General features: G+C 39.5%; 1 protein-coding gene across 19 annotated transcripts in view; it reads left to right on the top strand.

Annotated features, from left to right (window-relative positions):
• The window catches only part of ap3b2 (adaptor related protein complex 3 subunit beta 2), a 32,214-nt gene that overhangs the window by 14,385 nt on the left and 1,592 nt on the right, over positions 1-16,237 (top strand). For 5 of the 19 annotated variants that reach the window (XM_077569675.1, XM_077569676.1, XM_077569664.1 and 2 more), the window contains 17 exons: positions 1,152-1,223; positions 1,373-1,435; positions 1,528-1,660; positions 1,744-2,030; positions 3,303-3,489; positions 3,562-3,692; positions 7,029-7,076; positions 8,873-8,987; positions 9,335-9,500; positions 9,587-9,749; positions 10,577-10,664; positions 10,756-10,865; positions 10,953-11,181; positions 11,313-11,397; positions 12,552-12,649; positions 13,896-13,916; positions 15,549-15,687. In XM_077569675.1, the coding sequence (XP_077425801.1) occupies positions 1,152-1,223; positions 1,373-1,435; positions 1,528-1,660; positions 1,744-2,030; positions 3,303-3,489; positions 3,562-3,692; positions 7,029-7,076; positions 8,873-8,987; positions 9,335-9,500; positions 9,587-9,749; positions 10,577-10,664; positions 10,756-10,865; positions 10,953-11,181; positions 11,313-11,397; positions 12,552-12,649; positions 13,896-13,916; positions 15,549-15,687 (2,135 nt within the window). The remainder of the gene's footprint in view (positions 1-1,151; positions 1,224-1,372; positions 1,436-1,527; positions 1,661-1,743; positions 2,031-3,302; positions 3,490-3,561; positions 3,693-7,028; positions 7,077-8,872; positions 8,988-9,334; positions 9,501-9,586; positions 9,750-10,576; positions 10,665-10,755; positions 10,866-10,952; positions 11,182-11,312; positions 11,398-12,551; positions 12,650-13,895; positions 13,917-15,548; positions 15,688-16,237) is intronic. The other 14 variants (XM_077569683.1, XM_077569667.1, XM_077569682.1 and 11 more) reach the window with 7 other exon arrangements.

Here is a 16,237-nt window from a genome sequence, read left to right as displayed (position 1 = left end):
AAATGAATACAAAATGCATGCATAAAAAAATTCTATTGTTATGACTTATGGACTTGTTTGAGCCTCTAACTATGTCATATGAAATATATAAATTATTATTTTATTTCATATATATATATACAGCATAGTTAGTCTTGCTATTAGCATAATACTGCTATTGTTGTCCATAGAGGGCATTAAAAAAAACAACTATATATGTGTAGATAGGTCTGATACCACTGAACATTTTGAGTGGTTGAAAGTGAAAAAAATATTCATAAATGACTAAGTTATCTCACTTCAAAGGAAATGCCGGATCTTGGCAAAATTACAAGAGTTTTGTGCTATTCAGAAAAATGCCATTGTGAAAAACTGGGCATGCATAAAAAAATTCTATTGTTATGACTTATGACCTTGTTTGAGCCTCTAACTATGTTATATGAAATATTCAAATTAGTCTTTTATTTTATATATATATATACAGCATAGTTAGTCTTGCTATTAGCATAATACTGCTATTATTGTCCATAGGGGGCATTAAAAAAATTAAATAAAAACTATATATGTATAGATAGGTCTGATGCCACTGAACATTTTGAGCGGTTGAAAGTGAAAAAATATTCATAAATGACTAAGTTATCTCACTTCAAAGGAAATGCCTGATTTTGGCAAAATTACAAGAGTTTTGTGCTATTCAGAAAAATGCCATTGTGAAAAACTGGGCATGCATAAAAAAATTCTATTGTTATGACTTATGGACTTATTCAAGCCTCTAAATATGTCATATGAAATATTCAAATTAGACCTTTATTTTACATATATATACAGCATAGTTAATTTTGCTGTTAGCATAATACTGCTATTATTGTCCATAGAGGGCATTAAAAAAAAACTTTTTTTTTTAAACTATATATGTAGGTAAACTTTATTTTGAAGTTAGGCTTAGCGTATTACGTTGAGTATGTTTCAGCTTCCTTGACATAGTATTGACTGTGAATGCGCACTATTGTTTTTGTTTTTTTTACCCCCACCAACCAATCCGCGGATAGTGGGCAATCCGAACAGTGGGGCCTGATCCGAACCGACCACGGATCAATGATGATCCGTTGCACCACTGCTGCTTATGAATGAGTGTGAAAATCGAATGGCTTCCCCTATGCTGTTTCTCGCAGGGGATGTTTGAACCTTACCTGAAGAGTTTCTATATCCGCTCCACAGACCCGACACAGATAAAAATCCTCAAGGTTATTTTTTTTCCATTCATATTATTTTAACCTTCAAATGTTATGTGAGATGCATAGTTTTTACAACCAATGTAAAAGGTGCTAACGTATGCTATCATTTTCCGCATAACTGCTATATTGTTTGCAGTAAACTGTGATTTATTTTGCAGCTGGAGGTTCTTACCAATCTTGCCAATGAGACCAACATCTCTACTATTCTCAGAGAGTTTCAGGTACAAACCTTTTTAACCCATTTGAAAAGTTCAACACCAACAACTAAAATTGTACTGCGCGGGTGCGCGTTGGTTATTTTGCCCCCTGACAGACATACATTAAAAGCATGGACAAAGACTTTGTGGCCGCCACCATCCAAGCCATCGGCCGCTGTGCCACCAACATCGCAGAAGTGAGGGACACGTGTCTGAATGGCCTGGTGCAGCTGCTGTCCAACAGAGACGGTGAGTACATTTTCAAGCCTGACATCCCTCCTCCCCGAGTTGCCATGGAAACCGCCTTCTCAACATGTGTCCGGCGCTCGCAGAGTTGGTCGTGGCCGAGTCGGTGGTGGTGATCAAGAAGCTGCTGCAGATGCAGCCCGAGAAGCACAGCGACATCATCAAACACATGGCCAAACTGACGGACAACATCCAAGTGCCGATGGCGCGGGCCAGCATTCTGTGGCTGATCGGTGAATACTGCGAGCACGTGCCGAAGATCGCCCCGGACGTCTTGAGGAAGATGGCCAAATCCTTCACCAATGAGGAAGACATTGTCAAGTTGCAGATACTCAACCTGGCCGCCAAGCTCTACCTCACCAACTCCAAACAGGTACAACTACTACTACGGATAATGAAAGGGTAATACATTGCAATATTTTTGACCTTTTGTGCCTTTTTGCTATGCTTCAAAGGATAGTCCAAGGTTTTTCATTCAGAAATAAACTCGAGATAAAGACTGGATGTATACCCATGAAATCCACCTCGATCCACATCTTTGGGCTTCTCTTAACTCTTTAGCTACTACTATTATAGCATTCCGCCTGTTTTTGTTTTGTTTTGTTTGTTTTCTCTTGACGTAAAGCTCCGCTCCTCCGCTTTTAGAATCCGTTGGAATTACGTTGCTTGCGCTAATGGTTGTGGAGTTATGGTGATTTGAAAAACATGCGTCATTTCCCCCTCCTCCACACGTGACTATCTGCCGGCTACTGTAATGTAATTAGTATCGACGTAAAAGTTCCGCTTATCTGCTTTCAGAAACCGTTTGAATTAAGTTGCTAGCACAAATGGTTCAGGAGTCACGGTGATTTAAAAAACATCCATATTTTGGTTCCTATTTTGAGGGTTAATGTGTAGTGGGGAGCAACATGGCGGCCTCGCGGCTTCAAAAGTCTTGACCTATTGGTAATACAGGGTGTCCATAAAGTCTCTTTACCATTTAAAAAATTTATTAAAAATGCAATTGATTAGATATTTTATTCAGATTTGTTCTATTGTATTCAGTGTTTAAAAAAACACACAGTGTTTATCATTACTGACCTTAAGCAAAGGATTACTGATGCCATTGCCACAATTGATGAGGCTATGCTACAGCGAACATGGCAAGAAATCGAGTACCGTCTTGATGTGCTTCGTGCAACTAATGGTGCCCATGTAGAAGTGTATTAAAAGAGGTAAAAAAAACTTTAACAAACGCTGAATACAATAGAACAAATCTAAATAAAATATCTAATCAATTGCATTTTTAATACATTTTTTAAATGGTAAAGAGACTTTATGGACACCCTGTATATTCAGATCAGTGAGTCACACGGACAAGGGTAACGCGACAATATAGAACGAGGGTCAAACTTATATTTACACCTTGCAATAGACGAAGCAATCGTGCTGTTTTCTGTTTTCTTTTTTGGAGGGGGGTCATGGGAGGAGTCCATTTTGAATGGTTTGTATACAAACAGAAAAGGAAAAAACTTTGGACCATCCGTTTAAATAAGAAGGATATACACAGGAAGTTACAGAAATAAGCTTTTTTTTTTTTTCTGTGGACACTGATAGACACTTACAAACATTTAGCATACTCACATTGCGCTTGCACCGTCCACAGACCAAACTGTTAACGCAGTACGTCCTCAACCTGGCCAAATACGACCAGAACTACGACATCCGCGATCGGGCGCGCTTCATCCGCCAGCTCATCGTCCCCACGGAGAAGAGCGGAGCCCTCAGCAAGTACGCCAAGAAACTCTTCCTGGCCCTCAAACCTGCGCCCGTCCTGGAATCTCCCTTCAAGGGTACAGTGGCAGTTCAAGAACACTACGGGTGAATGAAGACTCTTTCCTCATCCGCTTTTCTCCCTTCTGTAGATCGAGACCACTTCCAGTTGGGCTCGCTGTCCCACCTGCTGAACGCCAAAGCCGGCGGCTACCAGGAGTTGCCCGACTGGCCGGAAGCCGCCCCAGATCCCTCCGTGCGCAACGTGGAGGTGAAGGAGTCTGTGCGTGGAGTGGCATTCCGTAACATATAGAGTCACAAAGAGTCAGGAGGGGGAGCGAGTGTGGCTTTGGCGAAATAATAATTGATAGCGATGGTCGTCAATTCACTCGCTCCTTATCTCTTACGGTGCCAAATATGGAATTGATTCCCTCTCTGGAGTAGCTCGCTCGCTCCCCCGCCTGCTGTCGTGTCACCCATGCTCGAGCCAATAGCATGTGACCTACTTCATCTTTCAAGTGATTTTTTTTTATTAGAGATGTTTTATGTACAGTATAGTGAAACCTCCTAAGTTGAACATATTGTTCAAACCCCAAAAAACATCAAGATTTTTCATAACAAAAATAGTACTTTACAGTATTGCACTAAAAACATGCAGTAATAATAACGTGAACGTTAAATTAAGTATAAAGAATTAAACATTTTGTGCATCATGATTTGATTTCGTGCTTCAACTTGTGCGGCTCCTTTTATTTGTGTGCGCCAGCCACTAGAGGGCAGTATAGTCCATTCATAATAATACAAAAACACCAAAGACTGCCTAATAAAAATTCTGATGAGACGGTAATTCTAAACCTTCAATAATGTACCAGATCCTTTCCTATTTAGCTACAACTTTCTATTTCTGGTTCTTCATTTATCATCATCCTTTGCCATAACTCATACCCTCCTGTGATGACCAAACATTCATGGAATGAATCATGTCGTGCATTACGATGGTTTGAAGTTTGACTTCTGAGTCATATTTTTCCAGAAAATTGGTTAATTTGTACCACTTTTGGGTTGTCTGACTTTGTAGGTTCCACAGCACACTCTTTTTATTTGTATATTGCGTATATACAGTTTTTTTTTCAGTATGATATTGTTGAAAACTTAATCTATTTTGTAGTTAAATTAATAAAATTAAAGACTCTTATATAGATTCACGACACACAGTGAGAAATATTTCATGATTTTAATTTTCAAAATTTCATACATCTAATATAAATAAATAAATAAATATATATATATATATATATATATATATATATATATATATATATATATATATATATATATATATATATATATATATATATATATACTACAAAAGAAAAATTCCCCAGCTCACCCTCTGCAATAATGAGGGCATGCGCTATAAAAAAAATAAAAATAAATACAGATTAAACATTAGGTAATATTTGAACTTCTGAAAAATATTTGATGTTATAAATAAAGTTAGAGTTTCACTTTTTGGATTCAACGCCTAAAATTACTTTTCTACAACATTCTACTTTACAACATGTAAGGTTTTTCAAATTCCAAATTTGACCATCTCAATCTGTCCACGTGCCATTGGCTCCTCATGAACGATGTGTCTGCAAATGAAAACTTGAGCACCTCTTCCTTTTTGGTCAAAATCAAGAAAACCACCCTCTCTTGATTCAGATTTGAAGCAGCGTGATCAAGTTTTGATTCATTTGGTCATGATTTTTTTTTTTTACTAACCATTTTTTTCAGATTTTTTACTCCCATGACCCGCTGTGAACCTGCCGTCTACTTGCGATGCCGATCTCAAGATGAGGGAGGGTTTCGGTTCGGTTTGTCACGAATAGTTGTTGGGAATCCATTTAAAAAAGCATTTCCCACTCTTAAGCCCAAGATTTTCTGGAAACAGCATTTGTCTGCTCTTGTCTAAATTCATGATTCAAAAGCGAGGAAGCGTTCTGAAAGGTTCTCTCACCTCACCCGCAGACAGAGGAAGTCATAACTACCGGCGAGGGGAGAATCGGCCTGCTGGGAGACTGGCGAGAGGTCTGGTTAGGGAGTGCGTTGATTGTTTGCCATTTTTGGTTTGACAGCTCTGTTTTTTTTACTCTCTTTTCTCTGAAGACAGACTTTAAATTGTGCAATCTCCAACAATCGACAAAAGAATATCCTGAAACAACAGTAGTACGCCATACATGAGAAAATGCCTATCAGAACAATTCGGGCTTTAAGGAATACCTTGATAGTTATTCTGCCAACGGAATACCACCAAGGCACAACAAATTGACAAACCACCTTCACTACTTCCTCCTCTGCATCTTATTTGTTTTGCATGAAAGTTGTGATGTGACTTTTGAAATTTGTCAGTGTGGAGTGATGTGATTTTTCGGTCTCATCTTGTGACGACTTTCCCCTTTTGTCTCCTTTCCAAACACTCTTGTTGTGTATCGTCACGTTAGACACATTCATGCGGCTGAGTCAGCGCTCTGCAGGTCGCCATTTTTTAAATCAGACAATTTGGCCAGAGGTCCTTTGTGGCTCATTCCTCAACCTAATTTCGCAACTGTTCAATTTAATTTCCATTTTTTGGGTGTGTATGTGTGTTTATTGCTACAATGAAACCTCTTAAGATCCTGGGTTGTTTAATCCTCCAGCCCCGCATAGAAAATGATTATCAGTGCCATCAAAAGTAACTAGTGGAGTAATCTGTAATTAGTTTTTTTCTTTTCTTTCTTTTTTTTGTTTACAAATTTAGATTGGAAAAAAAATGGGACACATTTTCATTATTATTATTTTTTTTACATTAAAGATGTTTAATAAAAATTATTCTGGAAAAAAAAATTACATTACGTTACATTTTTATCTTTCACAAAAAGTGTGGTATTTTTCAACATTTTTAGTTACAAGTTTTCCTTGTAACTTTTTGACTTTTTTGATTATCAGTGCCATCAAAAGTAACTATTGTAATCCGTAATTAGTTGTTTTTTTTGTTTTCTTTTACAAATTTAGATTTTTTTTTTTAACCATGCGACACATTTTCATTTAATTATTTTTTTTTACATTAAAGAGATGTTAAATAAAAATAATTTCATACAAATTAATTTCAGTTACATTTTTATCTTTCTCAAAAAGTGTGGTATTTTTCAACATTTTAAGTTTTCCTTGTAACTTTTTAACATAGGCCATGTTCTATGCCATTAATGCCATTATTAGAATATTAAGAGAATGTAAACGTGCAGCACCAATATTATATAAATGCCTGAAAAAAGAACGAAAGAACCTTTTGATCACTGAGCTGATATTGCGTCTTTTTCAGGTATATTTTTTCCAACTTAAGAGGTTCCACTGTACTTTCACTGTGCTTTTATTTTAAAGTGCAGCCATCAGAGTACATTTGCACTTCATTTCAGTCTCTGTTTTTAACTGTTGTCCAAGTTCTGCCTTTCTAGATCCAGAAACCTTCCTGTGCTTTGCCTTCTGATGTTTTATTTATTTATTTGAATTTGAATTTTGTTCTCTTGAATCCCCCCCCCCCCATCTCACCTCCATCCCCCATCTTTTTTTTTCTCCCCCCCCCCCTTGCCCCCATCAGTCTTGCCAGGTATTTTCGCTGCTTGAGCGAGTCACAACGTTGACCAGCGTGAGTCAGTTCGCGCCCTCTCCAAGCATTGTAGCGGCTTCTCGATCCCCTTCCAGCGTCCTCCCCCCGCTCCCCGGTGACCCCCCCCCCCGCTTCGCCTGATGTGGTCGCTGTTCTGTGCTTTTAGCTCTCAGTCCTTTAAAACACAACACAGCCCACCTTCGCCCCTCTTCTTCCATCCCCTCTTTCCTCAGTGTCTGCCATTAGAGAAGTGATTCTTTTAGAGAGGCTCTCTTCGGGAGAAGCTTCAGTGTGTGTTTAGCTGATTGTTCGTGGGCAGATTGATCCAAATAATGACCTTACCTGCGTTGGTGATATTGATTGATATGAGTGTAATGAGATGGATAATTGAGCCACTGAGAATTAGAGTGGGATAACATTTTGATATCACTTTTTCATAGAAATTGGGGTTTTCCTCAGATTTTGATGATGATGATTTTGTACTTGCATCATATTGCAGTATTAGAGATGGACCGTTTTTTTCAGGGCCGCTGACGATTATTAGTAGTCAAGGAGGCCGATAACCGATATTTGGAACCCATATTCATTTTTTCTATTCTTTGTTGAAATATCTTAAAAAGCATGTTAATTGAACAACTTTTCAGACTTCAAGTTTTTTTTTTTTTATTGTAATTTTTTTTATCTTAGACAATAGACATCCTTTTAAATTTCTAACAAAACGTTCAAGGAACTCCCAAGGTTATCAGTACGTCTTAAAAAGACTTTACTTTACTTTTTAGGGTGTTTTTGCAGAAGGCGAAGCCTGGTTTAATTGGTGCTCATCTTGGAAAGTAGGCCCCGTGTTGTGCTAATAAATCAGGAAAAGAGCCGAGTGCAATAAAGCACCGCCCCCTATATGTCAAAATTGGAACTAAACCTTTATTTACACCAGTTTTTGTCTGAATGTTACGCCTCTTCACCATTTATTTCCTTGCTTAACTTAAAAATGGCAAAAATTAAGTTAGCCCACTCTAGTCCTATTTAGCTAATTTTTTGTGAGTTCAACTTTGTTTGTCACTATTTGTTTTAGTTTTTTTTGCAAAGTTAACAAGTCAAAATATACTGAAGGGGAGATATTTTATACGTTTTTTAATTTATTTTCTGAACACACATTATACTATAAGGTAGAATATGATAAAAAAAAAAAATATTGTATCATTACTTAAAAAATCACAAAAACACCAAAAAAAAATCCACAGATTAACTCATTAACTGCCAGCCCAGTTCAAATCGATCTTTGACGTCTATGGCCGTCATTGGCAGTGAATGAGTTAATTCCGATTGGTGCAGTGATACATTTACAGTTTGATGTATCTAATGAAAAGTATCCACATCAGTATTGATGATACCGGTCTTGCATTTCCTTGATATCAGAAGCATATGATTGTCTTTGGACCAAATTCTGCAAGCTCCCCAGCTCTTCCCTAATGTGGATGACAAGCACTACGTTGCTGTATCACACACTGATGCTTATTTTCACATCCAACGTGAGTCACTCACCAAAGACATCACTTCTCTTAATGGAACTGCTACTTGGGTTAAAAAAAACAAAAAACGCCATGAAGCCATCACCTGGTGCTTGCATCCATCTTGGCAAACACTCAGGATTTGTGGCTCGACTGGACAGGTGGGGCAGGCTGGCTTCATCCGTCTGCATCGCGCCCCGGGCCGAGGCTTCCATGGCCGTGCCGCTGTTGCCGCTGTCAGCCCGCGTCGCTCGGCTCGCTGCTTCCGTCTCGGGGGAGAACTTTTGTGGCGCCAGCCTGACGCTTTTCCCCGCTTTTGGATCCCCGCAGGTGCCCGAGTGGACCAAGTGCAGCAGCCGAGAGAAGAGGAAGGAGAAAAAAGTCGAGAAGCCCTTCTACTCCGATTCCGAGGGCGAGTCCGGGCCGACCGAGTCTGCTGACAGCGGTAAGTTCAGTTTGATTGTAGTATTAAAAAATGATAATAATCATAAATTCACATTGACCTCTTTGATTCTGACTGCTTACTTCCTGGTGACAAAAGCTTAAACATTAGATGTCATTTGGCATTTCAATGGCTTGCATGATGATTTTAGCCTTCTTCTATTTGATGGCCCTATGGAAGTTAAATACAACTGAACTGTACCAAACAAATGTCCTGCTCTGTAAATTTACGATCAAATCAATGGCCCCCAGATGTCTCCTGTACGTTCTCAATCGGCACAGATTGTTTCGTTTGCGTGATGTATTTGTAAACTGCTGCATTTGACTGACCTTGATGACCTTCCTGCATAGAGTCGTTCTCCTCCAGTGGCTCTGACAGCGGAAGCGGCGGAAGCGGCTCCGGATCCGGGAGTGAAGAAAGCGAAGAGGCTTCGGACTCGGATGAAGAGGAGGAGGACAAGAAGAAGAAGAAGAAGAAAAAGAAAGAATTCAAGAAGCCGGTGCAAGGAAGTGAAAGGTGGGATTGCGTTTTTTTTGGTGGAATCTTTTAATCATTTCATAAATCATATTTACATACTATAACCTGGAAATGATTTGTACCAGTGAGCAAAGCAGTGAGGAGGAAGTGAGGAAGCGCGCGAGGAAGAGCAAACAACAGAGTGGCTCAGAGTCGGAGTCGAGCGAAGATGAGGAAAGTGATTCCGAAAGCAGCCAATCCGAATCGGAAGACTCTGAGTCAGAGGTGGATGTCAAAAACAAGAAGAAGGTACTGACACACACTGGATGTTTGAAGATTACCAAAGGTTGTCAAGTCCAATTTGAATTGAAATTGATAAATGTCGTATCAATATTAGGAGCATTGCAATGGCCCTCTTGAAATTTCGTAATTATTTCTTTTACTGCCAAACGTTTATCCAAAAAACAACCCAGATTTGGAGCATTTTCACTCATCTTTCAAGGCAAACAGAATCTTGTGTGCTATGACTACATAATCATGGTGGATACCATATGAAAGATTGGATTCCATTTTTTCATTAAAAAAAAGTATGTTTCTACCTTATTCCGTTCTTTAGTAATCACCATTTGAAAATAGGTCACTTGAGTGACATCAAGCAAAAATAAGGAGAAAAGAAGCTTTTTGTGAAAAGATACATTTTCTGCACAACAGTGACTTTGACACTAATGTTTTTTGATCATTTACAACATCCTTGAAAACGTTCTATTTCCAAAGATCCGCCATGTTCTCATGTAATTTGATACCCGGGAGTCCATTGAAAAGAGATACAATGCTGCCATCTGCTGGCCGTAGTTAGTGGCTGTTTTTGGATTTTCCAACCCCCATGCACAAACCAGAGCTGCACAAGACATTGCACTGCCCATTGAGAAGAAAAAAAAACGTAGTTGACGTCAAGTGACGTTATTGGCAGTATACAGTGGGCGTGTCCTTAACGTCAGTTGACGTTTTTGGCGGTAAACTTTTTGAGAAGATCCTTGAATACGCCTTTCAAAGTTAAACCCAAGTCAACTTTACTGAAGATTCTTTCGAGTAACACTCTGGTTTGGTAGCACAAAAATCTTTTGTCTTTCTTGCAGGCAGTGCAATCAAAAGCTCCCTCCAAGCTTGTCACAAAAGACAGCAAGAAAGAAAAGAAAGAAATGTCACTGCTGGACCTTGATGACTGTGAGTTTTAATTTTTTTACATCTCTGTCCTGTCAATCACACTTACATGACATGCACAACATTCCTCCGCTGTATGTTTCTCACTCTTCAGTCGAACCGGCCCCTTCGCCTCAAGTCACGCCCGTCAACTCCTTCCTGTCCAGCAGTCTGGTGACCGACCTGGAGGGCTTGTCCTTGTCGGACTCGGTTCTCTCGCCCGCGGTAGACGCTTTCATCCTTGTGGTGGGAAATTGTTAATCCGAGTTTTTTCTTGAAGTCATCGTTTGGTCGCCGCCGTCTCGCCGACAGGCCATCTCGCCGTCGGGCACGCAGAAGAGCTACGAGCTGCTGCACCGCATCACCGGCGAGGGCCTGTCGGTAGAGTACTGCTTCAGCCGCCAGCCGTTCGGCCCCGACGCCAACATGGTGGCGGTGCAGATGCACTTCGCCAACAGCGCCGCCGCAGACGCCAAGAACCTGCACATGGAGGACGTCAAGCTGCAGTCTGGCATGAGGGTCAAAGAGTTCCCGGAGATCGGTGAGTGAAGACACGTGATGTCAATGCAGTGCGTTACTTCCCAACGTTGCTGTCTGACTTGGCTTCCCGCTTCCTGTCTGACTTGGTTTCCCGCTTCCTGCCTGACTTGGTTTCCCGCTTCCTGCCCGCAGAGCTGCTGCCCGCGGGTGAGACGGCCACGGCTGTGATGGGGATCGACTTCTGCGACTCCACACAAGCGGCAAACTTCCAGTTGTGGTAAGACAAATTGGGCCTGATTTACTTGAAAGGTTGATTCATCAAACCTGAGATGCAAACCGGCTCAGGCAATTGTGTTTTTTCAAATGCCAGAAACAAAAACTGTTCAGCAATGCAATTTTGGAACTTCGGAAGGATGTAAGAACTGACTCGGAGCCAGTCACAAGAAGGAGTCATGCCAAATCACCAGTGACAAAACTCTTTTCAACTTGAATTAAATCTTCAAGAAAATCCTGAGCAATGTCTGTGTGTAGTTGACTTAGTGAAGCAGTAGGAGCTTAGCACTTGTGCAATATGAAATACACAGAAGCAGAGGGAGTCGACCAAACCAAGGGCAGAAAAGTCATTGTGAAAATATGGGGAAGCTGCTGAAAGTGAAAAGTGTGGTAAAAGAAAAAAAAAAAGAAAAGAAAGTGAAAATCAATTTCAGCCCATTGTTAGCCCTGTAAAAAAGAAGAAATGTAATACTTCAAATGCAAGAAAATGTTACTTTTTGAAAAATGAGAAAATAATACTTGGCCCATATCAACCACAGCAGTCTTGAAATAAATAATAAAAAATAACAAATCAATATTGATTTTTTTTCAAACTGTAATTAATATAACTATTTTCTTAAAATACATAACAATTTTTTTTTTACACTTGGATAACTTGAGTGTCAAGCAGGGAGGTAACGGGTGCCATTTTTATTGCCTCTGGTATGATCCAGCCAGGGATTGAACCTCTAACCTCCCGCCTGGACTGCTTGATCAAATAAGATAATTAAGTAATAAGTATCTTAAAATAAGCAGAATGATCTTGTCCGACAATTTCATTTTAATTAAAAATAACATGTCAAAGCAAAATAAGCAAATTTATGTTATATTTAAGAAATTATATCTTACTTAAGATTCCAGTATTTGCAGTGTAGCCCAAGTCACTTTTGAACATTTTCTGAAAATAAGAAAAAAAATACATTCAAATTCACAAACATAAATAATAAAAAAAACACATATTTTATTGTATGTTTGTATATAGTTTAATTCTGTACAGCGCTATTTTTCTTATTAAAATATGTTACAAAATATGTTGGCGTTTCACTGAGGCTGGAACGGATGAATTAATTTAGATTCGATTAGATAACAAAAACTCCGTCTGCTGTTTTCTTTTCCCAGCACTCACAGCAGGAAGTTCTTCGTGTCCATCCAGCCGCCGGTCGGAGAGCTGATGAAGCCCGTTTTCATGACCGAGAACGAGTTTAAAAAGGAGCAAGGTGAGTGACCATAAGAATGACATCGTTGTTGTTGGCATAAAATCACCAAGAAAAGATAGGCACCCTCTTAAAATAATTGCCTGTCAATTTTTTCCAAAATATATTTTTTGCCTTAATAATCTCCTCATGATGCAAATGGTTGAATTTTTTCGTGTTTCCTGAAAAATCTGAAAAAATGACATAGGCGATTATTTTAAGAAGGCGTCGATATGCAGTAGACCCTCTAAAGTTGAATGTCTCTAAAGTGGCGCAATTTGAACTACAACCAATCTTGAAAGACATTATCAAAGATTGTGAGCAAGTGTAAGAAAGGTTTTGAGTATGGAACACATAATTCACTCATTCACTGCCATTGACGGCTACAGACGTAAAAAAAAATATTTTAACTACAGTATTTCTATTAATATTATTTTTTTCCCACTTTTGTTAACAAGATTATGAAAACCTAGATTTTTTAAATTGTATTCAAACAGATATAAAATTTGCGATTAATCGTGAGTTAACTAGTGAAGTCATGCGATTAATTCCGATTAAAAAAAATTATTGCCTGACGCTCCTAATTTTTTATAAACTTTTCTTTAAAAAAAAAAAAAAAAAGATTATTAAAAATTAAAACAAAAAAATGTTAAAAAAAAAAGATTATTAAAAATTAGGGGCATTGGGCAATTAAAATTTGTAATCGTAATTAATCACATGACATCACTAGTTAGTTCTAAATGTACCAAAAAAAATCTAGGTTTTCATACTCTTATCAAAAATATGTTAAACTAATAGAAATAGTTCAAATGAATTTTTGACGTCTACAGCTGTCAATGGCAGTGAATGAGTTAACGTGGCATTTGTTTGATGGGTTATATTTAGAAGCAAAAAAACAGGGAGCAGACTGTGTTCCACTTTGGAGGGTCTGTTTAGGTACATCTCAATAAATTACAATATGGAGTCGAAAAGTTCATTTATTTCAATACAGTGAACAGTGCAGTTTTATCATGAATAAACTGCCAATAAGTGTTTTACACAAGAAACGGTTGTTGGCGCCCAAAGGAAGCCCCCACCCCCCCGCAAAAAAAATCCAAAATATGTCATTATTTTATCATATTGTAATTCATTGAGTCCGTATTTGTGGGTGTTACTTGTAATTAGTAATCTAGTAAGCAAAACACGATGAGCACCTGGTTAGTTATTGTGGCCAAATGTCCTTTACACATGTTGCTGAACATGCTGCCCAATTCTGTGCTGCTCCCAAAAGTCACCCTCTCACAGCGTCTCGGTGAGTCGCCTTCCATGTACTGCACTTGCTGCCCCCCCCAACCCTGAATCCCCTAAAATGTCCCCACCTGAGACCACACACACCCTTCACCGTTCCTTTTTGCGCATCTTCAGCCTCTCATCAGCAGCAAGTTGCGGCGGGTTGATTGTTGATATGTTGCTTATGGACCTTCCACTGGATTTAACCCGTGGCCAGTATTTTATTTTGAAATGGCTTGGTCAGAACTAACAAAAAGCCAAAAAAAGGTCACATTAACGCCTAGGGGTTGAGACGCTTGAAAAGTCCAGCCCACTTCTTCTTCTGATGTGGGGCGGAAGCAAAGACTTGGGGGGGGGGGGGGGGGGCTCATCACATGACCCTCACCTGCTGCACCCAGCACCAGAAGGAAATGGCATCAGCCACTTCCTGCGTGCTCACTTAACCTCCTCCTTTGTCTGCTTAACTCTTTGACTGCCAAAAACGTTAAATAACGTTTAGTAAAATCCTATGGAGGAGTGCCAAAGACGTTAAAAGATGTTTTTTTTTCAAAACAGAGGTGAAACTAACCATTTTCTATTGTTGATTACTGAAAAACGGAATAAGGTAGAAACAAAAAAAAAATTCTGATGAAAGATGAGAGTCCAATCTTTCATTTGGTAGTATGTGTGTTTCCATAGTCCAAACACATAATTTTCTGTGGACCTTGAAAGATCAGTCAAAAATGCTTAAATCGGCTGGCACCCACGGCATCCCTTTTCTGAAAACGTCTGGCAGTCAAAGATTCAGACTGGAAAGACTCAGATTGGAAAGACCTTTTTTAAATGTTTGTAAACAATCGACGTCAGAGGGTATTTCCGGGGGCAGAGAAGCAATTAATAGCGGGGTTTCCATCCACCCATTTTGATTTGAATTTTCAAGAAATGCGAAAGTAAAACTGAATGGAAACACTAGAAATTCGGAAAAAAAAGGGCCGAAAATTAGCAAAAAAAAGTTTTTTAAAGTTGGATTTTGAAGCGTATCAAAAAAAGGGAAATGCAAATTTTGTCTATGCAAATAATGTTTTGCGAATAAACGATGACTAAATTCGGATACACGTCACACGTTCCACGTTTTGACCGAATATTACGTCACACGTACGTTTGTAGTCACAAAACAATGGCGGGCGATAAAGTAAGGTATGTTTGGAAGGGACGATGAAACAGAAATCTCTTTGGAATTAATTAAAGAAGCCAATATTAATGCTATTTTAGATGGAAAACAGCAAATTAACGCTACGGTTTATCAAGAATTACAAAAGCAAACTCATGCGACGTCATCGCTAGGCGCAGTCGCTTCCTGCTCTTCTTCTTCCTTCAAATTACTGGTGGATCACATCTCTATGGTGTATAGCGCCACCTACAGCAACGGAGTCCCCTCTCAATATTCGCAAAAGAAGAGCAAATGGAAACGGGCATAAGTTGCATGTCCGTTTTGCGCATTTTCACAAAATTTGCTTAAAAATTTCAAAACATTGGGATGGAAACCTGACTACTGATTTGAACTGAAAACTGGGGGAAAAAAAACGTTTTGCACTTTTGCCACCACAAATACCCCAAACGATTGTTATTTTTGCTCCGATGTTGCACGTATGAAGCCGTCGTTGTGCTCAAACAGGTCAGCTGATGGGCATGAACGAGATCACGGAGAAGCTGACGCTGGACGCAAAGTGCCGGAACGAGCACGCCATCGTCCAGAGGGTGACGACCGCCGCCAACCTCAGCCGAGTGCCCTGCGGATCCGACAAGGAGTGCAGGTAAGGAAGAAGACAAATAGAAATAAATCAATCAAACAATATTCACCATTTGAAATTGTAGGACAGCAATCACTGATGTTTAACGTAATGTCAATTATGGCTATTTGTTAACTTCAATTATCGGCTGCCTTTACTATTAATAATCAGTAGTTTGGTTTATAGTAGAGTTATAATATCGACAGTGTGTGACATCACTTCCTGTCCCGTCCCTTCACTTCCTGTCCAAGGCCTGCACCTTCATTTCTGGTCCCACCCCCTATGCCCAAATATGGTCTTCCTATGACATCACACTTCCGGTCTTGCCCCTATGCCCAAATATGGACTTCCTATGACGTCGTACTCCCAGTGGTTGAGAACATGTCCTGTTTAGACCCCACCCCTTATGCCCAAATATGGACTTCCTATGAGGTCATACTGTTTGGGCATAGGAGGCGGGACCGGAAATATGACATCATAGGAAGTCCATATTCAGGCATAGGGGCAAGACCGGAAGTGAATGGGGCGTGGCTAAGACCGAAAGTGAAGGGGCGGGGCAGGAAAAGATGTCACA

This window comes from Vanacampus margaritifer, chromosome 6 (genome assembly GCF_051991255.1).
Source record: "Vanacampus margaritifer isolate UIUO_Vmar chromosome 6, RoL_Vmar_1.0, whole genome shotgun sequence".
Classification (NCBI taxonomy): Eukaryota; Metazoa; Chordata; class Actinopteri; order Syngnathiformes; family Syngnathidae; genus Vanacampus; species Vanacampus margaritifer.
This window is presented reverse-complemented; position numbering and strand designations above follow the sequence as displayed.